The 14,917-nt window shown below is 40.4% G+C and overlaps 1 protein-coding gene across 3 annotated transcripts in view; it reads left to right on the top strand.

Moving 5' to 3' along the window:
- UPF2 (UPF2 regulator of nonsense mediated mRNA decay) overlaps positions 1-14,917 on the top strand; it is a 134,810-nt gene that overhangs the window by 68,449 nt on the left and 51,444 nt on the right. For all 3 annotated transcript variants that reach the window (XM_023223128.3, XM_023223127.3, XM_023223126.2), the window contains exons 10-11: positions 8,567-8,680; positions 10,867-10,983. In XM_023223128.3, the coding sequence (XP_023078896.1) occupies positions 8,567-8,680; positions 10,867-10,983 (231 nt within the window). The remainder of the gene's footprint in view (positions 1-8,566; positions 8,681-10,866; positions 10,984-14,917) is intronic.

The following is a 14,917-nucleotide window of genomic DNA, read 5'->3' on the forward strand; positions in this document are numbered from 1 at the left end:
TTTTATTGTACTGCTGCAATGCTTCATTACAAGGGAAGAATATCAGAACTCCAGGAGCACACTTTGGGAACCAGTGCTCTCGGAGGAGAGAAGAAAGAGCACTCTACATACTTGATCACCGTCTACTTCCTCCAGGATCTGGCCTTCCTACCCCAAATCTATAGGCTTTGCCAGCGATTCTCTATTAGGCGGAAACATGCTCACCACTCACATCCTTAAAGTGACAGCAACAAACACCTTTTCTCAGCATCCCCCGTCCCCTCCCCCAGCCGCAACTATTTCATTACCTTCTTATTGAAATGTTTTACAGTATACTTGTCTCTCTTTCTCCTGACATTTACCTTTTGATTCACCATCATAGCAGCACCCTGGCAGAGACCACCAGTTGTTTTTCCGGTTGCTTGTTAGTTGGTGTCTCTGTAGACTTGAAACTGCCAGACTCTCCTGTTTTTTAGGAAGCCTGCCTCTGGCTCCACCACATGCTAGCATTGTAACTTTGGCCAACTTAGACTCAAGTGTTCTAAACCTTGGTTTCCATGTCTACCAAGTAGAGTTAATAATTGCATTTTTAGAAATAGGATTGTTCTTAAGGATTAAATGAAATAATGCACGTATAGCTCCTCACATAGCATCTGTACATAAATATCATTTAATAATAATTATACCTTCTATACCACCATTCTCTCCTGGTTCTTACTTGTGTTACTATTCTTAATCTCCTCCACCTTTTTTTCTAGCTGAGTTTCTTTGTTGGGATTGGCTCAGCTTTCTTCCTTCAGCCTCCTTTTTAATGGGATGCATTTAGCTGGCCTTTAATTCATATCTATTTTTCAACAACCCCAAATATATATATCTTGCCAGAACCTCTCTTATGATACTTAGAAAGTTTTCATGTACTTTGAGCTAAATTGGTCCCCAAACCAAATTCATTATTTTCTTCTTAAAAATGTCTTTTACTTCCTTGAATCTGCTTCTGTATTTTCCCTGTAAATTTACAATGTATTTTATCCAATTACTGAGATAAATACCTCTACTTTTGCACCTAGACATTTAGGAGCCATTGTTTACTGAATTCATTTGATACTGACTTATAAAACAACTAAAATCTAGCATCGCCTCTTCGTATCTCCTGCCACTGTCTTTCATTTTCTATACCTGGAGTTATGATAGTAGATTTTTAACCAGCTTTTCTTGTCTCTGTCTTCTACCTAGATCCAGTGTATTTCTGCAGTCTGATATGTTTTCCCCCCTAAGAACCTCAGCTGAGAAATAAGGCAGGTTAACAAAGCCGTGTGAAATTTCATTGGCAGTTAAGGAAATTCTAGTTGAAACAATGGGTTTGCTAATTTAACTGACAATTAGAAAAGGTAATAGACATGAGAAACCAACATTCAGGTGGGAATCTGGTGAAGCTGTTTGGCACTAGATTTCAAGAGCCCTAGAGGCATTCATACTTTGGACAACTCCGAGGACATGTCCTAAGTAAACAAATCTATGTACTAAAAAAGGGTGATTCACAGTATGACTCTAATAGGGAAAACTGATCATCTGAAAGCCCAACAGTGGATTAATAAAATGGCCATATAATCACAATGCTGAAATGATGGAGAGCCATTAGAATTGATGTTTACAAAAACCTTTTTAGGGCCAGGTACGGTGGTCCACACCTATAATCCCAGCATTTTGGGAGGCCGAGGCGGGCAGATCACCTGAGGTCAGGAGTTCGAGACCAGCCTGACCAACGTGGAGAAACTCCGTCTCCCTAAAAAAAGAAAAAATACAAAATTAGCCGGGCGTGGTGGCGCATGCCTGTAATCCCAGCTACTCAGGAGGCTGAGGCAGGAGAATCACTTGAACCCGGGAGGCGGAGGTTACTGTGAGCTGAGATTGCACCACTACACTCTAGCCTGGGCAACAAAAATGAAATTCCATCTCAAAAAACAACAACAGCAACAACAAGTTTTTATATCCGAAAGTACTTTTTTTCAAAGGCAAGATATAAAATCTTACATATAATAAACATACACTTAAAATGCTTAGAAAGTAGAGAAGAAAAAACAATTACATGTGAGTATGTTAACGTGGCAGTCTTTGGATGGTGAGACTATGAGGAATTCTTTTCCGTTCTAGTTTTCTGTGTTCTCTAAAGTTTCAGTACGGCCTACTTCTTTAGTGATGAAGGGGACAACTTTTTGTTTTGTTTTGTTTTAAGAGATGGTATCTTACTGTGTTGCCCAAGGTGGAGTGCAGTGGCATGATCATAGCTCACTGCAGCCTCAAACTTATGGATTCACGCAATCCTCCTGTTTCAGCTTCCCAAGTAACTAGGACTACAGGTGCATGCCAGCACACCTGACTGGGGAGACAACTTTTATTTAACATAAGCAAATTAAGTCACTGACATTTTAAAAATTAATCATCTCCCAACTTTTTGATTAAGTTTCTTTATTTGTTAAAATAAGTTGACTATTTCAAAATTACATACCTTGGCAATTGTACCAAATACTTTTGTGCATTGTAAACCATACAAAAACAAATGGAAATGTGTGAGATAAAACATATAAATAGAATTTCCAGTTTCCCCTCCCTACTCCAAGTAGGTAAATAGTCTTATGCACTCTACTTCGGAGATACTGGTTCACAAAAGTTTTTAAAGAATTTTGTGTCAGGCTGGGCGCGGTGGCTCAAGCCTGTAATCCCAGCACTTTGGGAGGCCGAGACGGGCGGATCACGAGGTCAGGAGATCGAGACCATCCTGGCTAACACGGTGAAACCCCGTCTCTACTAAAAAAATACAAAAAACTAGCCGGGCGTGGTGGCGGGCGCCTGTAGTCCCAACTACTCGGGAGGCTGAGGCAGGAGAATGGCGTGAACCCGGGAGGCGGAGCTTGCAGTGAGCTGAGATCCGGCCACTGCACTCCAGCCTGGGCAACAGAGTGAGACTCCGTCTCAAAAAAAAAAAAAAAAAAAAAAAAAAGAATTTTGTGTCAAGGCAAATTTACTTATTTATAGACTCAGTACTGATTTTATGTTTAGCCTACAGTAGGTTTTCAGAAAAGTTTGCTGAATGATTGAATAAACTTCATGTAAAACAAAGTGAGCAAATTATGGAGGATAGAAAATCTATTTGGGTGAATATCTATTTGGCCCTTCTAGAGGGGCCAGCTTGACTAGAACAGAGGATTCTTTCTCTAGCAAAGTGGTAAATGATAGGCCTTAGGAAATCCTTACAGTTCGTGTGTGTTGATATATCTGAAAAGTTTGTTGTTGTTGTTTTTGAGACGGAGTCTTGCTCTGTTGCCCGGGCCAGAGTGCAGTGGCGGGATCTTGGTTCAGTAACCTCAGCCTCCCAGATTCAAGTGATTCTCCTGCCTCAGCCTCCCAAGTAGCTGGGACTACAGGCACAGGCCACCATACCCGGCCAATTTTTGTACTTTTAGCAGAGATGGGGTTTTACTATGTTGGCCAGATTGATCTCAAACTCCTGACCTTAAGTGATCTGCCTGTCTTGGCCTCCCAAAGTGCTGGGATTATAGGCATGAGCCACTATGCCTGGCCTGAAGAGTTTTAGTTAGTATATACAAACTTTGTTATTCAATTAATCTAAATTTTATTTGTCTTTAGCAGAGTTGCAAGCCACATTTTTGCTATGGATGATTGATTATATGAGTAAAATCTTACAAGAGGCATTATTGAACTACAAATATATAGAAAATGTTACATTGTTAATTCATCCAGAAGTGTTTTGACATATTTTTGATCATAAGGTTTTAAGAAATGAGAGTGAAGACCGGACGCAGTGGCTCACGCCTGTAAATCCCAGCACTTTGGGTGGCCGAGGCGGGCAGATCACCTGAGGTCAGGAGTTCAGTCAGCCTGACCAACATGGAGAAACTTCATCTGTACTAAAAATGCAAAATTAGCCAGGCATGGTGGCATATGCCTTTAATCCCAGCTACTTGGGAGGCTGAGGCAGGAGAATCACTTGAACCTGGGAGGCGGAGGTTGCAGTGAGCCGAGATCACACCATTGCACTCCAGCCTGGGCAACAAGAGCAAAACTACGTCTCAAAAAAAAAAAAGAAGGAAATGACAGTGAAAAATGTTGAAATGTTGAATGAGGAGTGAGAATGTTAGCCATTTTTACAAGTTACAACCTTTTGAAAAGCCTTCGGTTTTCTCATCTGAAAATGAGGGAGTGAGATCATTGATTTATAACACTTCATTTAAATATTGTATAATTTTGTCGTTTTTATTATATCTAACTTCTGTAACCTTTATAATATTTCAGAATAATTAGAATTAATGTAAATATATGATGTGGATGATACAGCATGTTAACATGTTTTGAAAACTAGAATGCTTAGTAATGCTTAAAATGGTGTGATATTCCATAGCAGTTGATGAAGAGGATATGCATCCAACCTCATCCAAGGAGACTTAAAAATATATATATGTATTTCCCAACCCTACTGACCCTAAAGACTTAGTTTTGGTATATAGTGGGGTTTTTTTCTTTTTTTTTCTTTTTTTTGAGATCGAGTCTCACTGTGTCATCCAGGCTGGTGTGCTGTGGCATGATCTCATCTTGCCACAACCTCCCCCTCCCAGGTTCAAGCGATTCTTGTGCCTCAGCCTCCCGAGTAGCTGGGATTATGGGCACGTGCCACCATGCCCTGCTAATTTTTGTATTTTTAGTAGAGACGGGGTTTCACCATGTTGGCCAAGCTGGTCTCAAACTCCTGACCTCAAGTGATCCACCTGCCTCGGCCTCCCAAAGTGCTGGGATCACAGGTGTGAGCCGCCATGCCTGGCCCGTTTTAGTGTGTAGTTTTTGATATACTTTCTTATATGTTTTCCCAAACAAAGACACAAGGTCAGTGTAATTTAGAAAACATTTAAAGTTAAAAAAAAGGAAAGAAAAATACCAGTTTCATTACTTAACAGCAACATTTTGGTGGTTTTTTGTTTTTTAGTTTTTATTTTTACCTTTTTTTCTCTATAGTTTTTCATGGATGAATTATATTTTATATGTAATTTTCTGTTATTTCTCAGAAGCATTTTACCTTGTCATTAAAATACTCCTTAAACATCATTTTATTTATTTATTTATTTATTTATTTATTTATTTATTTATTTATTTATTTATTTTGAAACGGAGTCTCATCTCGCTCTGTTTCCCAGGCTGGAGCGCAGTGGCGCAATCTCGGCTCACTGCAAGCTCCACCTCCGAGGTTCACACCATTCTCCTGCCTCAGCCTCCTGAGTAGCTGGGACTACAGGCGCCTGCCACCACACCTGGCTAATTTTTTAATATTTTTAGTAAAGACGAGGTTTCACCGTGTTAGCCAGGATGGTCTCAATCTCCTGACCTCGTGATCCACCCGCCTCGGCCTCCCAAAGTGCTGGGATTACAGGCGTGAGCCACCGCGCCCAGCCTAACATAATTTTAAAAGTTGTATAATCTTCTTTTGTCCTGTACCTTAATTGTTTAGTACCAAGTGAAGTGTAGTCACTACCATCATCATCATCATCCTTACTTGACCAAGTGGGCAGACAGGCTCAGGGAGTTTATATGACTTGCTTAACATAATATATCCCATAAAGTGATCTTAAGAGCACAGACATTCTAACTCTAGAACTTTGCTCTTTCATGTCACTGCAGAATGTATAGTAAGCTTTAGCTTTTCAATTATTTGTCAACAAACATTTATTTAGTGCATATGTATTAGAGGTACAAGTATACAAGGAAAGATAAAATGAGTGATAGTATTTATTGAACTCTTGCTGATCCAAAGCACTGTTTTATGTGCTTTACAAGTGTTAACTTATTTAAGACTCATAACCCTGTTAGGTCCAATTTACAGATAAGGACATTGAGACACAGATTAAGTAACAGGCAGTAAGTGTAAGTAATAGTGCTGGGATTGAAATCCAGCAAAACTGGTCCACAGTCCACACTCAATCAATCCTCGAAGCTCAGAAAATAAGGTAAATTAATAAGAGAAGTTTTTTATGTGCATGTATATGAAACATTTATTTGTGAAAGATTCTTTCTTTATGAAGGCTGTGCTTTCTAAATTACAAGGCTAATAATAAGCAGTCAGGTTTATTCAGTATCATTTTGTTTAATATTAAAAATGAGACTCTAGTTCTATTTTATATTTGTCTCTAATTGCAAAACTATTTTGTATGCTTAAATGATGTCATAAAAAAAAAAGTTCTGGCACTTTGGGAGGCCGAGGCGGGCGGATCATGAGGTCAAGAGTTCAAGACCAGCCTGACCACCATAGTGAAACCCTATCTCTGCTAAAACTACAAAAAATTAACCGAGCGTGGTGGCAGGTGCCTGTAATCCCAGGTACTCAGGAGGCTGAGGCAGGAAAATCACTTGAACCCGAGAGGTGGAGGTTGCCGTGAGCCGAGATCGGTTTATTGCACTTCAGCCTGAGCAACAGTGCGAGACTCTGTCTCAAAAAAAGAAAAAAAAAGTTCTAGGCCGATTATGGTGGCTCACACCTGTAATCTCAGCATTTTGGGATGCTGAGGCAGATGGATCGCTTGAGGCCAGGAGTTTGAGACCAGCCTGGGCAACATGGTGAAACCCCATCTCTACTAAAAATACAAAAATGTAGCCAGACGTGATGGCATGCACCTGTAGTCGCAGCCACTCAGGAGGCTGAGGCACAAAAATCTCTTTAACCCGGGAGGTGGAGGTCGCAGTGAGCCAAGATTGTGCCGCTGCACTCCAGCCTGGGTGACAGAGTGAAGCTGTCTCAGAGAACAAGAAAAGAAAGTGCTAAACTAATTCAGGGCACTACATTATGGTCACTGGTGTTCAAATGAAAGTTTTCTAGACTGTACGTTTGGTTTTCCGATGAAAATGGAATTCTGAGGTTAAATCCAATTACATTTATCTTGATGTGTCTGTTTGCATTGCACTGTAGCAGCAGGATTTTGTTGCATCTGATAATTCTTGAAATTTGTGCCTAACTAGAAGACTTACGTTTGCAAAGGACTTAACCTTTGACGTACAACCATGACTGGTGATAAAAAAGAACAGTGATTATATTAGCTCTTTCGTTGTAATGTATTTATAGTAAAAATGCAGCACAGTTTATAATTATAATACACTAGCCAAGCCTTAATACCAGTTTTGCTTAGGTGAGCACTTGGCATTCATATTTTTAAAGCAGCATTTCCTAAAGTGTGTTCCTTATAGTATTAATTTAAAGGGATGTTAACTAATAGCAGTTAACATTTCAAAAAGGAGGTTTACGTTGCCAGATAAATTTGAAAAACATTGACTTAAAGTTTTCTTTATTTAAGAGCCTCTTTAGGCCTGGTAAAATTCATTTTTTCCTCCAAATTACTTGACCGTGGAACTGTTTTGCAGAGCACATCCTGGGACTGGTGTTATACAGAGCAATTTTTTCTTTAACTTACAATAGTTTAAATATAGCAAGAGTTTTTTTTTGTTTTTTGTTTTCTGGTTTTTTTTGAGATAGAGTCTTGCTCTTGTCACCCAGGCTGGAGTGCAATGGCATGATCTCAACTCACTGCAACCTCCACCTCCAGGGTTCAAACAATTCTCCTGCCTCAACTCACTGCAACCTCCACCTCCAGGGTTCAAACAATTCTCCTGCCTCAACCTCCCAAGTAACTGGAATTACAGGCACCTGCCACCACGCCTGGCTAATTTTTGTATTTTTAGTTGAGACAGGGTTCCGCCACGTTGGCCAGGCTGTCTCAAACTCCTGACCTTGTGATCCGCCCGCCTCAGACTCGCAAAGTGCTGGGATTACAGGCCTGAGCCACCGCACCTGGCCTATAGCAAGAAATTTTACCCATACATATTAAAAATATCTGGAATGGGCTGGGCACAGTGGCTCATGCCTGTAATCTCAGCACTTTGGGAGGCCCAGGTGGGTGGATCGCCCGAGGTCAGGAATTTGGGACCAGCCTGGCCAACATGATGAAATCCCATCTCTACCAAAAATACAAAAAATTAGCCAGGTGTGGTGGTGGACGCCTGTAATCCCAGCTACTTGGGAGGGTGAAGCAGGACAATCGCTTGAACCCAGGAGGCAGAGGTTGTAGTGAGCCAAGATTGCACCTTTGCACTCCAGCCTGGGCGACAAGAGCGAAACTCTGTCTCAAAAACAAAAAACAAGCCGGGTGCGGTGGCTCAAGCCTGTAATCCCAGCACTTTGGGAGGCTGAGACGGGCGGATCGCAAGGTCAGGAGATCGAGACCATCCTGGCTAACACGATGAAACCCTGTCTCTACTAAAAATACAAAAAACTAGCCGGGCGAGGTGGCGGGCGTCTGTAGTCCCAGCTACTCGGGAGGCTGAGGCAGGAGAATGGCGTAAACCCGGGAGGCGGAGCTTGCAGTGAGCTGAGATCCGGCCACTGCACTCCAGCCTGGGCGACAGAGCAAGACTCCGTCTCAAAAAAAAAAAAAAAAAAAAAAATCTGGAGTCAATTTGAATGCATTAAAAATAGTTTTTATCACAGAGATTCAAAATGTTGATTAAGCATTATCTTTTCTCTCTTAATTTTTAGGTACGAAAAAAGGACCAGATCAATATTGAAACAAAGAATAAAACTGTTCGTTTTATTGGAGAACTAACTAAGTTTAAGATGTTCACCAAAAATGACACACTACATTGTTTAAAGGTTAGTGCTAAATTGGTTGATTGCTTTTAATTGAAAAGTTTAAAGTTTTAGTTATAAATGGTAGATAAAGTGAAATAATTTAATATTTGATTAATCCAAAAGAAGACCAAGAAAGGAAGAAAAAGTAACATTAAACAGGTGTGCAAAATACAAAACAAATAGTTAACATCTTAGATACTTATGCAGTTCTACCAGTAATTACGTGAAACCTGAAAAGGGTGAAATACATCAAGTAAAAGCCTTAAAAATATAAAACTTGATTAAAACAACTACTAGGAGCTATCTACAACCGTTACCCTTAAATATGAAGATGAGAAAAATTAAATGAAAAGATGGGGAAAATAGTACTATACAAATACTAATAAAATGAAAGCTGGTTTCTCTGTATTATTGTAGAGGTTAAAAATATTGACTGACGGTAGTTATCTTACTCTGTCATATGAATACAGACATTTCTACCTAAACTGGAATATCCCATACTTATGAGTTGCCATCCCTGGAGAGCTGTAGAAATTTTTTCTCACTTGGCTACCAGTGAGTTCACAGTATTACAAGGGGTTATTAAGTTCAACCTGTAACACTTTTGACAAAGGCATGAAATATTATTAGAAATAAAGGGCCAGGCGCCATAGTTCACGCCTTTAATCCCAGCACTTTGGGAGTCTGAGGCGGGTGGATCACCTCAGGTCAGGGGTTCAAGACCAACCTGATCAACATGGAGAAACACCGTATCTACCAAAAATACAAAATTAGCCAGGCGTGGTGGCGTGCACCTGTAATCCCAGATACTCAGGAGGCTGAGGCAGGAGAATCACTTGAATCCAGGAGGCGGAGGTTGTGGTGAGCCAAGATCACACTATTGCACTCCAGCCTGGGTAACAAGAGTGAAACTCCATCTCAAAAAAAAAAAAAAGAAAGAAAGAAAGAGGCCGGGCGCGGTGGCTCAAGCCTGTAATCCCAGCACTTTGGGAGGCCGAGACGGGTAGATCACGAGGTCAGGAGATCGAGACCATCCTGGCTAACACCGTGAAACCCCGTCTCTACTAAAATATACAAAAAACTAGCCGGGCGAGGTGGCGGGCGCCTGTAGTCCCAGCTACTCGGGAGGCTGAGGCAGGAGAATGGCGTAAACCCGGGAGGCGGAGCTTGCAGTGAGCTGAGATCCGGCCACTGCACTCCAGTCTGGGCGACAGAGCAAGACTCCGCCTCAAAAAAAAAAAAAAAAAAAAAGAAAGAAAGAAAGAAAGAAGGCTGGTTTGTAATGATGAAGAGGTTATTTTAACAGGAAAAGATTACCTTTCTGAATCAGTATGCAGCCAATAACATAGCTTCAAAATATGTAAAGCAAAAACTGGCAAGAAACTGGTTTCTATTGCATCATAATATGAACTAGGTTAAAACTTACTTGATTCTTATTCATCATGCAAATTGCCTCCCATTTCAAATTTCAAATACTGTATTCCAAAATCTGAAAAAAATTTGAAATCTGAAACATTTCTGGTCCCAGGCATTTCAGATAAGGGATACTTAACCTGTAGTAAGAAATGGGAGGCAATTTGGATGATGAATAAGAATCAAGTAAGTTTTAATCTAGTTCATATTATGTAGTATTATGTTCTTTGCAAATCATGCCATAGAAGGACAAAAAAGGGCACCAAAAGATACTCCTTATAAGCCAGAAAAACCAAGTGATTAAATGATACAATAGAAACCAAGTTCTCAAATGTCTCAGTCTGTTTTAGTTTAGAAAATATGCATAAATGATTAGGAGGGTAAATACTAAAATGTCCTAGTGATATGTTGTGTTATAATTCATATAATGAGCAAATAATACTTTTGTAGTGAGAATTTTGGAAAATAAATATATAGACCAAATCAAAAGACATTGAGAAAAAGTCTACTGTGTACGTGGCATGTGTTTAAATACAAAACATCTAATAATAAATACAGAAAGGGCTTTGGCATTCGTTTCCACATATCTTTCTGTGAAAGACATTAAATATATTGGAGTTTTTCAATACAAATTAATGGCAGAACACAAAAGATGCCCAGCAGTGAACCCGAGTAGACTTACTTCTGTTTTTTACATTTTCCAAGTTCTTACACACATTAGATGTATGATAATTTCTTCCTCTACTAGGATTGAAGAGTTGCCTTTGTAGTTTTCATCATTCTTCCTGTTGCAGATGCTTCTGTCAGACTTCTCTCATCACCATATTGAAATGGCATGCACCCTGCTGGAGACATGTGGACGGTTTCTTTTCAGATCTCCAGAATCTCACCTGAGGACCAGTGTACTTTTGGTAAGGGCTTGAGGATCCTGGAAAGAGCTAGAGGTTCTTGATTTACCTGTGCTTCAGAGGTTGAAAATATTGACCAGTGCTGGTTATCTTACTCTTTCATAAGAATACAAACATTTCTATCTAAACTGGAACATCCCATACATATGAGTTGCCATCCCTGGAGAGCTGTAGACATTTTTCTCACTTGGTTACCAGTGAGTTCACAGTATTGCAAGGGGTAATTAAGTTCAACCTGTAACACTTTTAACAAATGATGCAGATGATCAGGCACCCAATACTGTTTCTTAGAGCCATGTTTATGAATGTTTTTGTTATGAATGTTTTGGTGCATCTCAAACCATTATTCGTGTGTCATGTAAGCACATAAAATGTAAGCTTAAATTTTAAAATTAAGGCCAGGCACAATGGCTCATGCCTATATTCCCAGCACTTAAAAAATACCAGCCTGGGCAACATAGTGAGACCTCCTCTCTACAAACACATTTTAAACTAGCCAGGCATGGTGGTGCCTTCCTGTAGTCCCAGCTACTCAGGAGGCTGAGGTGAACTTGGGAGATCAAGGCTGCAGGAGCCGTGATCTTGCCACTGCACTCCAGCCTGGGTGACGGAATGAGACCGTGTCTCGAATGAATGAATGAATGAATACCCACACAGCTATAGGGGGATGATAAAAAGAAATGAAATATAATTACCATCTTCAAAGTGGTTCACCTCTAATGGGTGAGAGTTATTAACTACATAATTCTAATACAGTGTTGTAGGTACTGTAATGGGGGGCTGCAGAGGATATTGTGGGCTCATGGAGGAGGTACTTAAACTAGACTGAGAGTAGGAAAGATCTCCCCTAATGGCTTGATAGTATTTATGGAGGGTAAACTCTGTGCTAGACCCTTGGAATATAAAGTTGGAAGAGTTTCTGCCCTTATGTAGTTTATAGTCTAATAGGACAGTCAGACAAATAAATAGAGAATTGAAATACATTATGGGAAGTTAAAAAAAAAAAAGACATACATTATGGTAAATGTATAAGCCTAGGGTATTTTGGGTGTAGCTAGAAGAGACACCTAATTTACTATATCAGGAAAGGGTTCTCAGAAAAAGCAGTTTTTATTTTAGAGACCTAAGCTGAGTCTTAAAGGCAGAGAAGAGAAACCAGTTGAATAAAATAGCTGCAGGTAAGACTGGAGGGGAGGGTAGGCACACACTAGCTTGTAAGGAGCCCAGAGTGCCATGCTAAGGAGCTTGAGGTTTTTTTCCTGGTGGCAGTGAATAACTGTTGAAGGATTTTAACTAAGCAGGTAGGGTGGATATGATCAGATTCATGTTTTTAGAAAGATTAGTATGGAGGCGATAACTGCTGAGACCAGGGATAGAGAGAACAGTTAAAAGGCTGTTTTAAAAACCTAGGGAGACAACAATGAAGAAATGAATTGGGGTATGAATGGTTGGGGAGAAACTGGAGAATTCTGACTTGCTATATGAAAATTTTTAGGAGATAGAACTGAGGAGACTTGGTGGTGAGATATAAGGGATGAGGAAGCAGAAAATACACTAAGATAAGACTAAAATTCTGCCATGGGCATCTGAGCAGATGTTGGCGCCAGTCACAGACATGGGGGAATAAAGGGGAGGGAACAGATGATGAGTTTGGTTTGAAGCACATCAGTGCTTATGGGATCATCTAAAATGTATTCACATTTATTTGAGAAGGCATATAACCTTTTAACTGATTTGCCTTCAAAATTATTCTTGGCTAATGTTAAAATTAGTTTGGGGTATGTGTGAGTGTGCATGTGTGGGGGAAAAGGTTCTAAAGCAGGCCAGATAACAGGTTGAGACTAATTGAGATTAAAAGCTGGATTATCTGTGTACAAGTGATAAGTTAAATGATGCATTCTATTTTGTCCAAAGAACTTACAGGGTGCGGTCATTAAATCTCTAGCTCTATTTAACATGGGAGTGTTTTCTTGTCTGTTTGAAAGACTGAATATTTAACAGGCATTCACTAATTATAGTACAGAGATGTGTCAGTATAGGGGCTTAGGTACAGTCAGTGTGCTATAGAAATCCTAGGAGACAAGAGAAACAGTTATGAAACTTGGTATACCCACAGTTTAACTTATAAATAGCAGAACTTTCTCCTAGTATATGATGATTTTGCACGGATAGAAAAGCAGTCCATAGGAAAGAGTGAGTGTGTTTTTAAAAATTCATTCATTTATTCATGCATTGTTAAATATGAATTGCATGTCTGTCAGGCACTGTTTAGGTGCTACATGTGTGACAGTGAAAAAGATACAGCCCTTGCCCTCCTTGAGCTCACATACACACAGAACTTGAAATCCACCAGCACCCCAGTCCACAACACTGCTTGAAGCTCATCAGTGATCTCCCTCTGCACATTTAAACCCAGCCTTCTCATCTTCGTGTGCAGTGCTCTCTATTACGCGTCCCCTCCCTCCTCTTCCCTCTTCTGCTGCTCCCTGCTGGGAACACACTGGCCTTCTGTTCTGTGCCACATCTGCCTTTCTTTCTCCTTGGGCCTTGCATGCTTGCTCTTCCTGAGGTTCTTCAGCCTTTGTTATCCTGCAGATCCTAGTTTATTTATTTTATTTATTTATTTATTTTTTATTATTATACTTTAAGTTCTAGGGTACATGTGCATAACGTGCAGGTTTGTTACATATGTATACTTGTGCCATGTTGGTGTGCTGCACCCATCAACTCGTCAGCACCCATCAATTTGTCATTTATATCAGGTATAACTCCCAATGCAATCCCTCCCCCCTCCCCCCAGATCCTAGTTTAAATGTCACTTTCTCAGAAAAACCTTCCCTAACCCACCCCAAACTAAAGTAGGTTCTCTGTTGTTTCGGATCGCAGTACTTATTGTTCATACTACTGTTGCAATTATTATTGAAAAGAATAGTAGTTGATTTATTTGTTGATTTTAATTGTCTTCTGACACCAGACTATTAAGCTTCTTGAAAGTAGGAATCATGTCTGTCCTCTTCACTGATGAGTTTCCCGTGCCTGCCATATTGCGTAACACTAATGCAGTACCAAGTAACTTTTGTTTGTTTGGTTGTTTTTGAGACAGGGTCCCCTGCTGTTGCCCAGGCTGGAGTGCAGTGGTGTGATTATAGCTCACCGCAGCCTCCAACTCCTGGGCTCAAGTGATCCTTCCACGTCAGCCTCCCGAGTAGCTGGGACTATGGATGCACACCACCATGCCTGGCTAATTTTTTTATTTTATAGACACAGGGTCTCACTGTGTTGCTGAGACTGCTGTCAAACTCCTGGCCTCAAGTGATCCTCTTGTCTCGGCCTCCCAAAGTGTTGGGATTACAGGCATGAGCCACTGCACCTGGCTACTTTTCTTTCTTTCTTTCTTTCTTTTAAGAGATAGGGTCTTAAGCTTGTCTTCCACGCTGGAGTGCAGTGGCATGATCATAGCTCACTGCAGCCTTGAACTCCTAGATTCAGGCAATCCTCTCACCTCAGCTTCCTGAGTTGCTAGGATTATAGGCTTGAGCCACTGCCCCCAGCAGATGTTTTTAAAATGACTTAATTATTCAGTCATCTTAATGCTTTTTGGTATGATGCTGTTCTAAGAATTAGGAGTGCCATTTAAAGATCTTCAACTTGTCAGTGGTTCTCAACTGGCATCTAGTGAGTAGAGGCCAGAGTGGCCGTGAAACATTCCACAATGCGCAGAATAATCCCCCACAACAAATTATCCAATTCGAAATATCAGTAGTGCTGAGGCTGAGAAACCATGAAGTAGATGGTGAGTGACTAGATGTGTATTTGTTAGTTACTTACCTCTCCTGAGCTGATACTGAGCAACCCTCGACACATTATAAGACGTTGGGGACTTTTTGGTTTTCGCAGAGACAGGTCAGGTATCTCATACAACATTGGAGCCTTGGGA

Source organism: Piliocolobus tephrosceles, chromosome 9 (genome assembly GCF_002776525.5).
Source record: "Piliocolobus tephrosceles isolate RC106 chromosome 9, ASM277652v3, whole genome shotgun sequence".
Lineage (NCBI taxonomy): Eukaryota > Metazoa > Chordata > Mammalia > Primates > Cercopithecidae > Piliocolobus > Piliocolobus tephrosceles.